The 16,290-nt window shown below is 30.9% G+C and overlaps 1 protein-coding gene across 1 annotated transcript in view; it reads right to left on the bottom strand.

Annotated features, from left to right (window-relative positions):
* Positions 1–938: 938 nt before the first annotated feature.
* The window catches only part of LOC147079981 (dipeptidase 1-like), a 362,545-nt gene continuing 347,193 nt past the window's right edge, over positions 939–16,290 (bottom strand). Inside the window, exon 10 of the mRNA XM_085953516.1 lies at positions 939–1,127. Coding sequence (XP_085809642.1) covers positions 1,020–1,127 — 108 coding nt within the window. The 3' untranslated portion in view covers positions 939–1,019. The remainder of the gene's footprint in view (positions 1,128–16,290) is intronic.

Genomic DNA, 16,290 nt, shown 5'->3' with positions numbered 1-16,290 from the left:
TTTCAAACATACCCTGGAGATAAAACAATCGAATATATTATTATATACTTATATACCTACGTTGATTAGACAATAAACACTCAGAACATGATTTAAAATATTCTAATGTTGTATGATTCATATGAAGTAGGTATTTCTATCATAATGTAGTTTAATTTGAATATATAGTGCAGATAATAGTATATTATGTAAGTTCTATGTCAATATTGCATAAAAAACTTTTGGTGGTTCTGTTTAATATTGCAGTCAATATCTTAATATTGTTTTAATTATGTTCTAATTTAAATTGAATGAGTATATTATTACAAAACATCAAACATACACTGGTATTCAACTTCGAATGAAACAAATAATAGTAGGTAATGATTAATAGACACTCAACATTAAAGATGTTCCATATAAAATATATTCACACAGATTCAATGAAGTGATAATTATTTACTGATCGATGTTGCCCGAAACAGTTATTTTTAATAATAACCGAATTACGAATTTGAAAGATACAGCCCTGATATATTTTTTTAAGAATACTGTATCACTTAGAAATACAATTGACGTCATTTTTGGGTTAAAACCGTCCTACAATTTTCTGTAGGAACATAAATGGTTTAAATATACCAAATTACATTTTGACACAGAAAAAGAAATTTTAAATTAGCCGTATTGAAGAGTATTATTAACATACCAGTTAAATATAATAAAAGTGTGTATATCAGTTGTAATACAGTTTTAATCAATAAATTATTCGATAAAAAAACTTTATGGAAAAGAATATAGTATATTTGAATAAAAAATATTCCAGGATGTAAAAAAGAAAACATAATATTATAATGGAGGAAAAAATAAAAAAAAAATAGAGAAAGACAGATACCTAAACCTTTATTTTTTATAAATACCGTATCATTATAATAATGTATGAAGATATATTTTTCGTGTATTTTTTTAAAACAGCTGGAAGAATATTTTATCTTTTATTTACAATAGGTTATATTTATATATTTTTTAATTATATCATCAAATTAATCGGAATCATGGTAGAAAGCATTGCTAGTACAGGCCCCATTGTCATTTGGAGAATCAGGATGCTCTTCCGGCTCAGCTCCAGATGTCCTCAGATCGTCACGAACCTGTCAAACAAAAACAAAAATTAGGTTTCATAAAAAATACTTTGATCTGTTACCTAGGTACATCTAATCTTCTATAAAATAATATTTAACTTTTTAGTAGCTTAAAAAATATCAATTAATGCATGATGTAGGTAATGCAATTTAATATTTTTTTTTTATCCAGGACTATATTATTATATATCGAAGATTTAAGAAACTAGGATTTATCATTAAAAGAACAATGCTTATAAAATATCAGAAACATACATATTATAAGAAAATTACTAGAAAAAAACCTTCGAACAAATAGAATTCTGACACTCGTAACTTCGATCTGTGGATTAGTGATAGGAGCCTTCACCAGGGGTCTAGGACGATTCGGCACCGTGACAATTGGGCGCCACGCAATCGAATGAAATTCTATAATAAATAGACGTTCCTGAATTATACAGGTATTTTTAAAATTTATATATAAAACTATTATTAATTATATTTAAATTACTTTATTTTTATTTACTTCTTGGAGAGAATTTAAAAATGAACACGTAAATAATGTTTTAATTATGCATATTATGTTTAAGTTCTAACAAAAAGAGAGTTCTTTTCTTTTTATATAAAGTCTCAGGCATAAAAATTCTCAATCCGCATTAAAAAAAACATTACGGTAAGAGAAAAATGAATAAAAACTACTAAGTAGTAGATAGAAACTCAATAAAATTCATTCTGTATAAAATCGTAACGAATGTCTATTTAGTACAGCGTAAAATTGTCCTGGCGCCCAGTTGTCCCATTCCCTCCACTAACGAGCGAAAAAGCGTGTTAGAGTCCCACTCTGTCGGTTTAGAGCTTTTTTTTTCAAAATATCTATGTATTTTAATTAACAGTCATGCCTATGATCATCTCACACGAAGAAAACTGACTATCGACATGCAGAGCGAATTCAACTTCTAAGAGTCTCGAAGATTGGGTTAGGAGGTTAGACCATCAGATGCGACAGTGTCCCCTTAAGCCAGTCTTGCGCGTACTGAACACAGAAAGCCCTCAACAGACTGACAGCCATAAAAGAACGCATTTGAAGTAATAAGACTTAATCAAAGAACTCTAATGACAAAACCAAGTGCTTTTGCTTACTTCGACAGCGTCACTTCGTAACCATTGAAGACCCGATATAATAAAAAAGGTTTGATGAAATCAGACACGAATTATAACAAAATACATCACAACCAATTCACATAAAATTCACCGTCGCGGACAATTTTATTGTACACAGGCGAAAAACTAAGTTATATTATTTGCCATTTTCTTGTTTACCCCATGGTTGCAGTGATTGTAACGAAATGAAAATAACAATTATTCACTTGTGTAACTCTTTTAATTGGTTATAAAATGAAATTAATCAAAATTCAATTTCAATCAAAAAAAGTAATCCAATCCATAAAAAAATGTTGTGCAACAACAACGTGGTCAATACACAATTATTGTTTCGTATTGTCATAGTAATTATTAATTGTCTTAAATGTCGCAGTGAGTACGACTATCATCTTGTTGTCTTAAGGTCACTTTTGAATGGACGACAGATGCTTAGTATTAAGATCTGTTTACGAGGAGTGGCGTAAATCATAACACGTCGTGTTTTTTAACGCGCAGCAAGATTCCGCCAAATCGTGTTTATTTTATACGAATATTTTTATAGAAATCAAGATTACACCACAAATTGAATGCAATTAAATTAAATTACAGACTAGGGTCTCGGGACTCAACGCAATATCTACATTTGGCTTTCTCTACAAAAAAGCATGATTGAGCTGGTTATATTTTTATTTTGAACAAGATGTTTTAACGAGATAAGTTTCAAAACACGGAGGGAAGCCAACAGATTCTTCTATACTTGCGAAAAATAACGCGCGTCCTTTCCCTGGACTGATATCTTACAGTAATATTTCACACTGTTGCCGGGCTATGAGAATTGCGGAAAATTAATATGGCCCGGTTTAAATTATATATTTTAAATCAAATCAAATAAAATTTATTTATTTTACATGTAATGAACATAACATATTATAAATTCAAAGCGTTCACGAGCATAAAATAAGTGTTAACAATTTTTTAAATAAAAATACGGATAAATGTGAGTTAATAATACAATAAGTAATAAAATAAGAAAAAAATAAAATACTAATTATGTAACAAAAATAAAAGTAGATGGAAGCACACAAAGTGAACTTTGATAGACCCTATCCTAAAAACTTATAAAACAACGTCCACCTAAATTCACCTCACGTAAGTGGAATATATCAATATCCGAAGCGATTTCATTAAACATGGTTATGGCCCTCCCAATTGGCATTACTAGTGGCAGGTTAGTTCTGTACCTTGGGAGAACAAACAGCGGATACCCTCGATTAATAAGGTAATTATCAGAGACACACAAGCCAACACCACCATGAATGGCAGAGTTCACATTTACACTGCGTATAAGTCTGAAAAAATATGTAGCTAAATAAAGATCCCTTTTAAATTTTAAGCTACAGTATGTAAGCATACCTAAGAGAAAGTCAGTCGGATAGAGCCATGGATAATAAACATACAGCCAAAAATAAAGGAGTCTCAAAAAATTTTTTTGGACTCTCTCCGCCATAAGGCCGTTCTTCAACTGATGCGGGGTCCAAGCGATAAACCCACTCTCAAGTCTGCTTCTAACTAAAGAGTTATAGAGAATTTTTAGTACCGTAACATCCGAAAAGACCTGGGAAGTACGCAAGACAAACGCCCACATCTTAATCGACAATTTTATTATAATGATGGTGGTAGTAGGTAGGTTTAATAGTTTATTTAATTAGCTCGGAGCTGTTTGTCGAGGACCGTCTTATACGGGCCTAATTGGCCACGCGGATCTGATAGCAACCGAAGCCAACATTGCGGCATTCGAGAAATTTGCAGCGTCGTATGGGGAGCGTGATAGTATCCCGACTACTCTGTAGACTCATCCATTTCAACTCTAATGTAATGGCTACATCATAAGTCCCGCCAGCAGCAAACGAATTTTGAAAATAGCCGGTATACTGGATTACTAAATTTGTTTGGTAATTTCCTCTTACCTCTTTCCAATAAGAAAGCTCGCGGCGAACTGTACCGCGGTGAAATGTTTTACGTAGAATTTATATGTAACCGTACATACATGGCGGGTAGTGGTGCGAACCTAGGGAGCTTAATAAATTATCACCATTGAATACATATTTTTAAATTTATATTAAATACTTCATAAAATATATCAACATTATTGAAATATATAATCTAAATATGAAATATATCAAACACTTTTATATGAAAATTAATACCAAAACAATCATCTAAGGAATTCGCCCACTAAGTAGGTATGTAAATAAGTAAATATACAATTTCCCCCATCAGATTCCGTTAACCGTCTTGAGAAAATGTACCGTCGTCACTTAAAATTACCCCGGTAGAAATGTAGACACAAGAATATTCCAGCTTGCTTGAATAATTCAATAAACGGATTTCAATACAAAATCAAAGGTGGAACTTCTCAATTTTGTGGAATGAATTCAAAGCGTCCGCGTTTCAATGCCATTCAATATTATTCATGTACTAAGTAGGGATTTCAATATCGGTTTTCGATATACGATCTACCTACTCACATACCGATATTTTAAGAATACTTTCATATTATATTTTTGGAAATGCCTCAGTTTCCATATCTACTACTATGTACGATTCGTATTGGATAGACTCTACATAGACGAACGAGCCAACGTCATAATAACTATTATTTATTATCAATATATTAATATACTGATTACCAATAATAATTTGTGTGATAAATGAGGTAGAGTAGATAGAAGGTCGTCCTGCTAGAAGTTGTTTGGAGGAGAGTTTATTGATCGATGCGAGAATAAATACATACAATAATAAGGATTGAGGATATGGATGTACTAGTGAAATTGATGTGACTACGTCGAGTGAAGGACTCGATGTATGAGTGAGGATTCATTTATTGTCCTTACAATTTATGAAAATGAAATACATATAAATTACAAGAGATGTTGTCGCAATTATCAAATCATAACAGACCCTACTCGTCTAATTATGATTGAGGTAATGCTGGTATCATTATCGCTCTATTGTTTTGTTTTGACAACAAAACATACATATTAAAATATGTTACTCATTTAATGCCTAATGGTATGATTGCTAGATAATGTCTTCATTTAAAAAAAATCGTTGTCTATATAAATAGACAGAGCCTTAATTTAAAAGATTGAAACCAAACATAAAATCAATTTTAATATTATTAAAATAAACCACAATATTTAGTAATTAACAGGTAACACAATATCTTTACCACAATTTTTAAAAGTTATCGCCTATGATAGCCGAGAGATAATATGTCATTCTTATAATATCGTGGGTCCCGGATTCGAATCCCGGTTTTTGCAAATTCGCAAGTGGTTTTTCAGTGTGTGTTTGGATTCAGAGTATGGACTGAATAGGTTGAGCAAGTGGCTAACATTTTTTAAATTACTAAAATACTAATGTAACTGTAACAGTAACTACATGGGCTAAAATATTATCTTTATCAAACGTGCTGAAGGAAATATTAGGTACTGTTCGGTTATACCGGAGGCAGCGGAAAACGCATTTTGAAAATAGCCGATAAACTGGATTATTTGTTAGGTTAACCTAACCAAACCTAACCTAACCTAACCTAACCTAACCCAACCTAACCGAACCTAAACTAACCCAAACTAACAAATAATCCAGTTTATCGGCTATTTTCAAAATGCGTTTTCCGCTGCCTCCGGTATAACCGAACAGTACCAAATATTATTCTATGGATATAGAGATATGGAAACAAAAAAACGGAAGGGAAGCAAAGAAAAACATCTGGTCTATTAATTGACATACAAACTGAGAACGTATGAAGTTTGGGAGGTTGTTAAATTGAAAAATGACTTGTACGTCAATTTTGAGATGGATATCAGAGAAGTCTCTATTTTCTTTATATTCCGGTTGCCAGAAGGCCTGATTTTGTGTTTTTTTTTCTGCCACCATTTTTGTACTCATAAAATCGTTTATGGTCGCCATTTTCCTACAAGATGGCGGTGTTTTCCCATGGGTACTAAGGTGGCGCTAGGCAGATTTTTAATCAACGGAAAAAACAGAGTTAGAATCTGTCAAAAATCTTTGTCCCCCCACATTTCCAGATCATGCTAAGTTTGTATGGACTGGCGACCAAACTAATATTGTGGAATTATTAGTATATTCAGTGATGAATACTACTATAATGTAATTAACTAAACCAAATTATCTAACTACCTTGTATAATTATATAACATAAAAGTATGCTGGAACTTAATTTATTTTACTTTGTAAATAAATATACAGAAATGCCGGTACTACAAATTAAACCCCTTTTATTTACGGTCAAGCTAGAAAATGGTGGTATTTGGATTGCTTTAGAGTCGTATTTTTGGACTAAAGTATAACATAATATACTTCTTTTTATACAGTGATTCCGATGATGTTTTGAAAGTTTAATATCATCTTCCTATCATTAATTAAAAAAGTGTACAACATCATAATCATCAGACGTGGTCGATCCACTCCTGGTAAACTCTTCTTGGTCTATATTTCTTCGCCGTACTGTATGATTGCATTTATATACTTATCGAGCGATACAAATGGATTTTCTATGTTAAGGTAAACTGAGAGGTGTATTTTCAAAGTGAACTTATTCCACTACTTGACGAAAATGAGTTATTAATGCCATAATAGGATAAAAAATTTAACAAGTATTTTTTTGTAACGAAGAACCTAATAAATAGCATTCAATCCAGTTAAAAAATCAACTTCGAAATCGGTGTTAGTAACAAAATTACCTTATTTCAATACAAAAAGCATATTGTGTTCAACACCGTAAATGGTTTTTTGGCTTTTGCCAAAAATTTGTTTAAGTGGAATAAGTTCACTTTGAAAATACACGCCTCAACTATATACTCAAGCAGTGGCAACGAATTGCGAATTACGATGGTAGTGCTAATTATTAATTATCTTTGAATATAATGCGGTAGTTCGTAATAGATAAGATGTTCGATATCATATTTCGTTTAAATTATTACGATTTATTTCAATATGCAATAATTATCATTTTCTAAAAACACGATACGATAATGTTTTCGAAGTTTGAGCAATAAAATAGCATTACCGTCTAAATTATAAATGCACAGTTTCTATAGTCTATATATAGTCTATATATCCTGACTATAGTAGTCTTGGTTTATGTTAACAAAAATACGAGTAGCAAAATGAAGCATAGATAGATGAATGTTGAACATATCGCGCAGTGGCGAAGGGTCAAGGTAGACTGTTAAGATCCAACATAAATAGTGCATACTAAACTTTCGCAGTCATACGTATTTTTTTTTCATTGAACTAAGACTATAGTGTGCAAATAGTGTTGGTTAGTTGTTAAAAATTAGTTAAACCTTGCCTAAACCAAACCATAATAGTTTTGGTATGCTATGATCAGGACAAAATATTTAAAATACCTTTTCATTCATACTTATTTGTTTTCATTGAATTAATAATACATATTTCAGAGGGTGTGGTCAGTTTTTTAACATTCAGCCCTGGATAAACGAAACCATAATAAATAAAAAATATTCACCGATTTATAAAATATTCAAAATTATCTATGATTTAATGGCATAATTTTAGATATTTTATAGATAGATGAATAGTTTTTGACTATTATTTATTATAGCTCAGTTTACGCTGAGTATAATTGAATTTTAAAAACTAATCGACACTGTCAATACAATATTGTAGTCTTAGTTCAATGAAAACAAATATAATATAATATGACTGAAAATGTTTCGAATGCACTATTTGTGTCGGATCTTAACTCCACCCTTCACCACACATATCGCGGTAAAGCCACAAAAGAAAACAATAGTTATTATATTTCTTTCTTTTTCTTTGGGCCCCACATAGTGGAGTGGTACAGATTTTATTTTTATGAGAAATAGATATCAGCCACTCTGTCCATACTCTGACTCATACACAAATTGAAAAACAATATGTGTACTTGCCAGACCCAGGATTCGAACCTGGGACCCTCGACCCTATAGGCCGGCGTTTAAGCCACGCGGCCATCGTGGGTGTTATTATATTATTCGGTTACTATTTTTATCATTAATCTCTTGTGTTTTCAATGACTATGAAAATTAAGATGAATAATTTGGTTTTATAAGCAGCAGACGGGAAAAATAACCAAAGGATCGGAATCCTTGCATAAAGCTGTACGAAATAATAATATATTTTATACTTACAGTACTTACACTCTGTGAAAACATTAACAAAAGCCGGACTCGAGGTCCGAAATCTCTTTGTTGAAAATGTTTAATTTATACGATTCTCAGAATGGTTCGTTTAAGATACGCAGTGCTTATTACAAGTAAAAATGATATAAGTACCGCTGCTCGTATTTTGAACTAATTATATAGTAGCTACATAATATATAGTATTAGGTATAATTTTAATAATAGCGATGTGTCCATGGTTAGTTAAACCTTTTCTCGTATGTATCAACTAATAGGTTCTTTGAACAAACATAATAATTTTGAAAACACTTCTGAGAAAATATATTATAACCAATAGAAAAAATCTTTTCGAAAAAAGCAAGACTCGAACCTTCATCTCTCATGGACATAGAACCACCATGCCAATGAGTTATAGATACTTAATTGTGACAAATTTTAACTAATGGCTCCTAATAGTCATAATACTATTGGCGATCAAAGTAGGTACCTAGGTATTACTTTAATTACTCACCGACGTCACGGATCACTCCAAGATTTTTTGTTGTAACTTACTTGAACTTGCTAATAAATTTTAATTAACTATTTTTTTTGTTCAACGCATATTTCACAAGATTTAAGAATGTAACATTCTAATTATTGAACATACATAATTTTGAAAACACTTCTGAGAAAATATATTACAACAAATAAAAAGAAGTAAGCTATCCGGCAGGAATCGAACCTGCATGTCTCGGGTATCGCGCCCATGCACATAGAACCAATATGATAAAGGAGTCTTTTTTATTTCTAAAAGTAACTCTTCTCATTAGGGAATCCAATCCCGAGCCAAAATTCTGATCCCGGGATTTCGGGATTACAATTTGACAATCCCGGAATCCCGGGACTGGTCCCGGGATTGGCATTTTTTTAGATTGTTAATATAAAATTTTTATATTCACAAATAACATTGATAAAATCGGTCAAAAATAAATCTAGTAATTATAATTTATACTATTTAAGACATTTATTGTTAATATTGTATATCTACATTCAATCTTGGAAATACATAAGTTTAATGGAGTAAATAATATTGTAATATAAATAATAATGTGAATTTAATATGAGATTGCTGTTTCTGATAGTAAAAACTTAATGAATGGATTAGCGAGATTTAAAATAGTAAAGCAAATAATCATGTACTTATGACCTTTCCGCTTCATAAATCTAATTAGTCAGCCAAATATGAAACTGCCGTAAAACGTATGAGATCATGGTGGAATTACTTTGTTAAAAGTGCGAAGCATTGTTTTTTTCAATCGTTCTCATTTTTAATAATTTATGTGAAAAAATAAAATGAATCGGCAACTTACACATGGGTATAAATCAAACTTCATTCAAACTCAGTTTATTTCTAATGTAGTAATTTTTTATTATAAGATTTTTTCTGTTATATTTTTGCTTTTATTTTATGTTCCATAAAAATTGACAGAAAAATCAATCCTGAAATCCCGGGATTATGTTTATCAATCCCGGGATTCATAGGTATCGAAAATAGCTCGGGATCCCGGGATCCCGGGATTTGGGATCCCGGGATTGGAATCCCTACTTCTCATGTATATTATATTATCTAATCAAATATCAATAATTATGTTTGTAGAGCTCGTTTCGAAAACAAATTTCAGGAATAAAGATTTTCTATCAGGCACTTACTCTTAAAAGTAAAAAAAATGCATATACCTACCTAATATGTGTACATTATGATGAAATGAAAATTTTATATTCAATAAATAATTCATAAGATTCGAGAATGTTACAATCTTTATTGAACATACATAATTTGAAAACACGTCCCGTGCATTCTATTTTTATCAAAGATTTTTTCTAGTATGTATATATTATTATTATTTGATCTGTTTTCAATTTATGTATTTGTACATTATGATAGGTTGAAAAAAATATACGAGTCTATTAAATATATTTATATAATTTAAAAGAAATCTATCTTTGAATGTAGTGTTCAAAACAGACTATTTCCTGAAAATGATCTGTTTCATAATACATGTTCATATTTTGTTTATAGTTTAACTTCACGATCGTTCCAGTATATAATAATACGGCATGCTATTTATTATCATTTTTAATAAATTGATATTATTGGTTATCATTTTACTCAATTAAAAACATATAAACGATACATTATATGATTAGTTTGATATTTTAAATACGAAATTAGTCAACAATAGAAATATTTTTTGTGATACAACAAAATTTTGCACACTTTTTCATTCATACCTATTTGTTTTCGTTGGGTTAAAAACATATTATACACATTGTTGGTTCATTTTTTTTTAATTCATTAACCCCTGCCTAAACAGAACTATGATAATGGATAAAAAATATTATTCTATCTATAAAATATTAAAAGTTATATATGGTTTAATTACATAATTTTAGATATTTTGTAGATAAACGAGTATTTTTTACTTTTATGTATTATGGCTTGGTTTTCGCAGGGTTTAATTGAATTTTAAAAACTAACCAACACCATCTGTAAATAATTGTAGTATTATTTAAATGAAAAAAAATACGTATCACTCACAAAGTTTAGTGTGCACTATTTATGGCGGATCTTAACAGCCTACCCCCACTCTTTGCCACTGGATCCTAATAATTATTATCATTAGGCCATCAGCGTTCGATAACGACTCGTGGATGTGGCATGTCACAATAACTCGTTGGTGAGCATGCATAGTTATAACTGCAGGCGATGTGTAACTGGCTATACACAGTATGCAGAGTATCTGGGTATAAAGAATGCACCCGGAAAAGTGCATGGGTCCGCGGTTGAAGCAATGAGAAGCAACTTTGTTTTCCCTCCACCACCCGTCATGTATGTACAGCCGTGGATATGCACGGCTGCCTTCCATGACACTATAAACGTGTCTGATAGAAGTGATTTTAAGTGCTCATTCCGTCCCGAAACGGAGCCGCACGGGACTGAACTGCACCGTAGTGCTTAGAAGAAAGTTAAGAAAAGGGAAAAAAATCTTTTTGGACCAGAGCCAGTCCAAAAAGATTTTTTTTCCCTGTTCGCTGACGTTAATTGTCCAGGCACACAACAAGTTTTCGGCATTTTACGGTGAGTGAGGTCTTTTCTCATCAACAATTGACCGTAATTTTTACTAGTGCATACCAACCAAGTTCTTGGGAAGTTGCACCTGAGACAGTCTCAGCATAACTTTGAAAGGGGCTAACGCTCATTACGCCATGGTATACGCCTGCATAACGGGTGTGGAGACGCGGCGTGAAAAGCAATTCCGTGTATTTCTACAGCCAAATAATATATCATAAATTTGTGAGTAGACAATGATACACTATGATTTTATTAACAATGGTTACTTTTTGATTATTTTTTTTTTTAAATGCATCTATTTGTGCTGACATTTTATTCGCTTCAAGTTAGAGTTATGAAAATGTTTTCATTATTTTTTCGATATCTCTGAAGAATCTCGTACGCGTAATATCAGTATGAATCCATACATCATAGGCAACAAAAAAATCGACGCGAAAGCTTATTTTTTTTTGATTCGATTCCATCTATGTCTTCGAGTAATAATAACTCATCAATAAAAAACATTTTGAAAAATGTTTCAATGGAAGAGATATTTTTGGATGGCTTCCAAGTTTCTGAGAATTCGATTCTTTGCGTCATATTATCATGAACCCCTGTCATATTATTTTTTACTTCTTTCAAAAAACTTATGATGGAGCGGTGATCATAATAAATTAATACTAAAACTATAAATAGAAACGGTTACAATTAATAATAAATCATTCTGTTATCAACACAAATCATATTTTAACATTGGAGTAAGATGTGGAATATAATGCAAACGTATTTGAGAAAACAATAATGTAAGTATGTAGTAGGTAATATGTTGGGTTCGACTTTTAAGCTCTGAAAGCTTGGTATAATAGAATTTTCTATTTTGTTTATACGATGAATTGCAGGATGCCTTAAAATTATTTGGAACTGTCTGCACAAGTCATTTTAAAGGTAAATTCTTATTGAACATAATATATAATTTTGAAAACACTCATGTGAAAATATAGCCAATAGAAAAAATCTTTTTTTGAAAAAAGTAAGACACCCGGCGGGAATCGAACATGCGTCTCTTGGGTATTGCGCCCTGTGCATTACCACTATGCCACGACTGCCATGTTTTAATTAGAATGTTTGAACTGTAGTAAAAGTCGTTGGTGTATTTTTTGGATTATGCCAACCCACATTTCGATTAACAGTTCGTGGTTATCTAAAATTGACTATCTTGCCGATTTTTACCACTACATGTTTAATGAAAAATATAAAATATTGTCACTGTATTAGTTTGGATGTCAGATCTGAAGAAAAATAAAACTCTCTTTGGTACTGTAGTACTAGGTAGGTACGATTTTTTTAAAGATTCTGAAATTGAGAGTGAAGTTGAAATTCACAGCGAAAAAAATCGCATTTTTATGTGCTTCGATAAAATATTTAAAGGGTTCAGTTATATTGTACAAACTATAAAAGGGTTCCGTGGCCAAATTTATTGGGAAGCACAGTAGTAGATTGATTTTTCATGCGTCAGTCATGATTTGAAACAACAAATCAAGTATTTTTTTTTTACTATTTCCCCTCCAAGGCGTAGTGTATTTTAGACTACTTTTAACGAGGATTTGGTTTGTAGCCATTTGCGTAAATAACTGGGTCAGAAAAATATGTAAATTTTAATATGAAAAGGTAAGTATAATTAACATTTTTGCTGATAAACAGAAAATTATAAACAGTCACTAGGAATTCCACTCGAGGTCTCAACAATAAAACACTACATGTTAAGCCATCAATACATTGAATAATAGTCATAGTACATCGTCACCTCACTGCAACTACTAGATAACTCTGATTTGGTCATTGTTAGTAAAATGAAAATTAAACTTTACCTGATTAACATTAATCCAGTCAAAAAGTATTATTTTAAATAAAAATGGAAAATTATGTTTTGTCTAATTGAAAGAAATTTAATAATGTTAAATTGAATGAAAAAATATTGTAGATATTATATTTTATTTTTATTTAATGCATTTATGGTTTTAAAGTTATCTAATATTTTCGAAGATAAAATTAATACAGTTCCCATTAAATTCTGACTTACCTAGTTTTATCATTTCGTAGAGAAGGACATCAAGAGTGATATTAGATAGCTATCTCAAAAACAGTGAAAATCAAGGTATCTAGTTGTAAAATTGAAGTGACGGTATTATTAATTACATAGTTAAAAAAATATAATATGCTCTCGTTACAAATACTTTTTTTTTGTATATTATGAACCATATTATGTAGGTACCAAGGTACAAGACTTTTATATCGTATACACCTGTATTTCTCATTTTTATCTCATCTATTATTAGTTATTGTTCTTACACATAATATATTCTGATTTATTTTGATAGCATAATAAACTTATGCCAGGCTAAGTGGAAAATACTTTAATTAAATCTTTTTTGATATTTCTTGTTTGAAAAATATTAATTTGCGAATTTTCCAGACGCGGCATTTGAGCTATTGTTTCAAAAGCAGACATTCTGACACTCATCAACTGCAGTCTCTTTTGTGTGAGAATATTAATTAACTTGAAGCGAATTATTAAAGTAATTACTAATTATGCATGCATTTATTATTGAAAATATTTTGTCCAGAATGTTCTTCGCCCACAATTCTTCGCCTACAATTATTCGCACATAATTTTTCGTCTACTCGTTTACCTAGAATTCTTTGCCCATAATAATGATTTGACGACAAAATTTTTCCCACTCATAATTATTATTCTTAGATTTTTGTGGATGCATTTATTAGGTATACCTAAAGATTATTTTTGATAATATATTCTCAACTGGTGCGTTGCCCATCAGGTGGCCATTAGATATAATTAGCATGTTATCTTAATGTGGTAATTAAATATTAATTAAAAGGTCCTCAGAGAATGGGTTAATCATTTTGTAAATGTTTTTTTATAGATTGTTTTAATTTTTTTAAAACTGTTATGTGTGTTAATGAATTGTGGGCGAAAAATGTTATTATAACTATAAAATATATATTTTCATTATTCTGTATTAAAAATACATCGGATAGGTTTTTATAAAAGTAAAATTTCAGAACTGAAAAATTCCAAATAAACCAGAGGTTATTATTGCTAAAATGTCGATGTATCATATAACTAAAGATTCTTAATTACTATTTTATTTTCTTCCTTAAAGTAGAATCCTCAGAAATTAAGTATAATCATTCCTGGTTAGAAATGTAGCAATGATTGTCCTATTATTATTTGTCCACCCGCTTTACGCATTGTCCGGTAGATGTAATTAAATGAGTGTACAGTCATCAACGCCACACGCCGTTCTGGTGGACGGGCGTGTAACTAAGCTTGTGTAGATTCTCTCTGACACAGGAATTCCAGGAGCGCTTTAAATTTCCACGCATTCTACAATCCTATCATAAAATAACTCAGCAACTACCATAATACTACAATTTGTTATTGTAACCATACAAGAGATCTTCAAATTTCCGTCGCGTTTCTAATGTGAATGCGTGAACATTAATAATATTACATAATTCATAACAAATTTAGAAATATACATACCTGTCAAAAAAATACAAGATTTTATTTTGTACCGAATGGTACATTCTGTGTGCGTTATGTAATAAAATATTTTTTTGAAGTTATACTTCTTTAGGCGCGTTTAGAAAATCAGATCAGAGTGTATTTTTGGCGTTTGACATGTTTGAAATCGCACTCGATTGGATTCGAATCACGATTGTTCGGTTATCAGCCGAACGCACTGCCTTTACGCCACATTATGATAATGCAATCGTGACGACTATACAGTACAATATTATAGTTTAGAATTGTTCCGTTGCCTAGGCAGCGAATTTATTATTATATGTACGAAGAATAGTTCCGTTGCCTAAGTAACGAATTTATTATTGTTAGCCATAATAAAATAAAAACAACGAGAAATATTTAAATAATTTATTTAGTGATATAAGTTATAGTGTCTAAGAAGTATTACTTCTAAGGCGCGTACATAAGTACACACACCGATTTTCTTTTATTCAACGAATAATTTACAATACTTAAGAATGTAACATTCTTTTTATTGAACATACCTACATAATTTTGAAAACATTAAAACCAATAGAAAAAACCCTATATAGGTATCCTATCTAATTGCGACAAATTTTAACTAAATGCTCTTACAATACTCTCTGAAGCGCTTTCCAAATTGAGTTATGATAGGCAATCGGCTTTTGTATTTAAAATCAAAGTAGGTATTAATTAATTTGATTACTAACCGATATTAAGGATCACTGCATATTTTTTTGTTGTAATTTACTTGAACTTGCTACTGTCTATCTTGCTACTGATATCAGGAAGTCGCTGAAGTCGCATATAGAAGACTTCTCCGTGACGTACCTGTCATGGCGGCAACACGCGTTTAAATAATGTATAGGCTCTATTATTAAATGCGACTCCTTTTCTTCTTCGCAATAAAAAAAGTTTACTAATAATAATTCTAACATCTCTTCTGATCTTATTAGACATATTTTTATTAATAAAACCATCACATTATGTAAATTGATAGACCCGTACACGAAGAAAGCGTAAAATGAAATGATAATTTTTGGGACGTTCCCTATTTGAGAACAGAAGTACGATTAACTATACAGGAGGGGCTTGTTAGTTCACAGTTTTAACACGTGGACAAGATTTTCTTGTTCGACAATAATAATTTAATTAACATTTTTTTATTCAACGAATAATTAT

Source organism: Rhyacophila brunnea, unplaced genomic scaffold, assembly GCF_057557595.1.
Source record: "Rhyacophila brunnea isolate RB1 unplaced genomic scaffold, BYU_Rbru_1.0 scaffold_1, whole genome shotgun sequence".
Classification (NCBI taxonomy): domain Eukaryota; kingdom Metazoa; phylum Arthropoda; class Insecta; order Trichoptera; family Rhyacophilidae; genus Rhyacophila; species Rhyacophila brunnea.
This window is presented reverse-complemented; position numbering and strand designations above follow the sequence as displayed.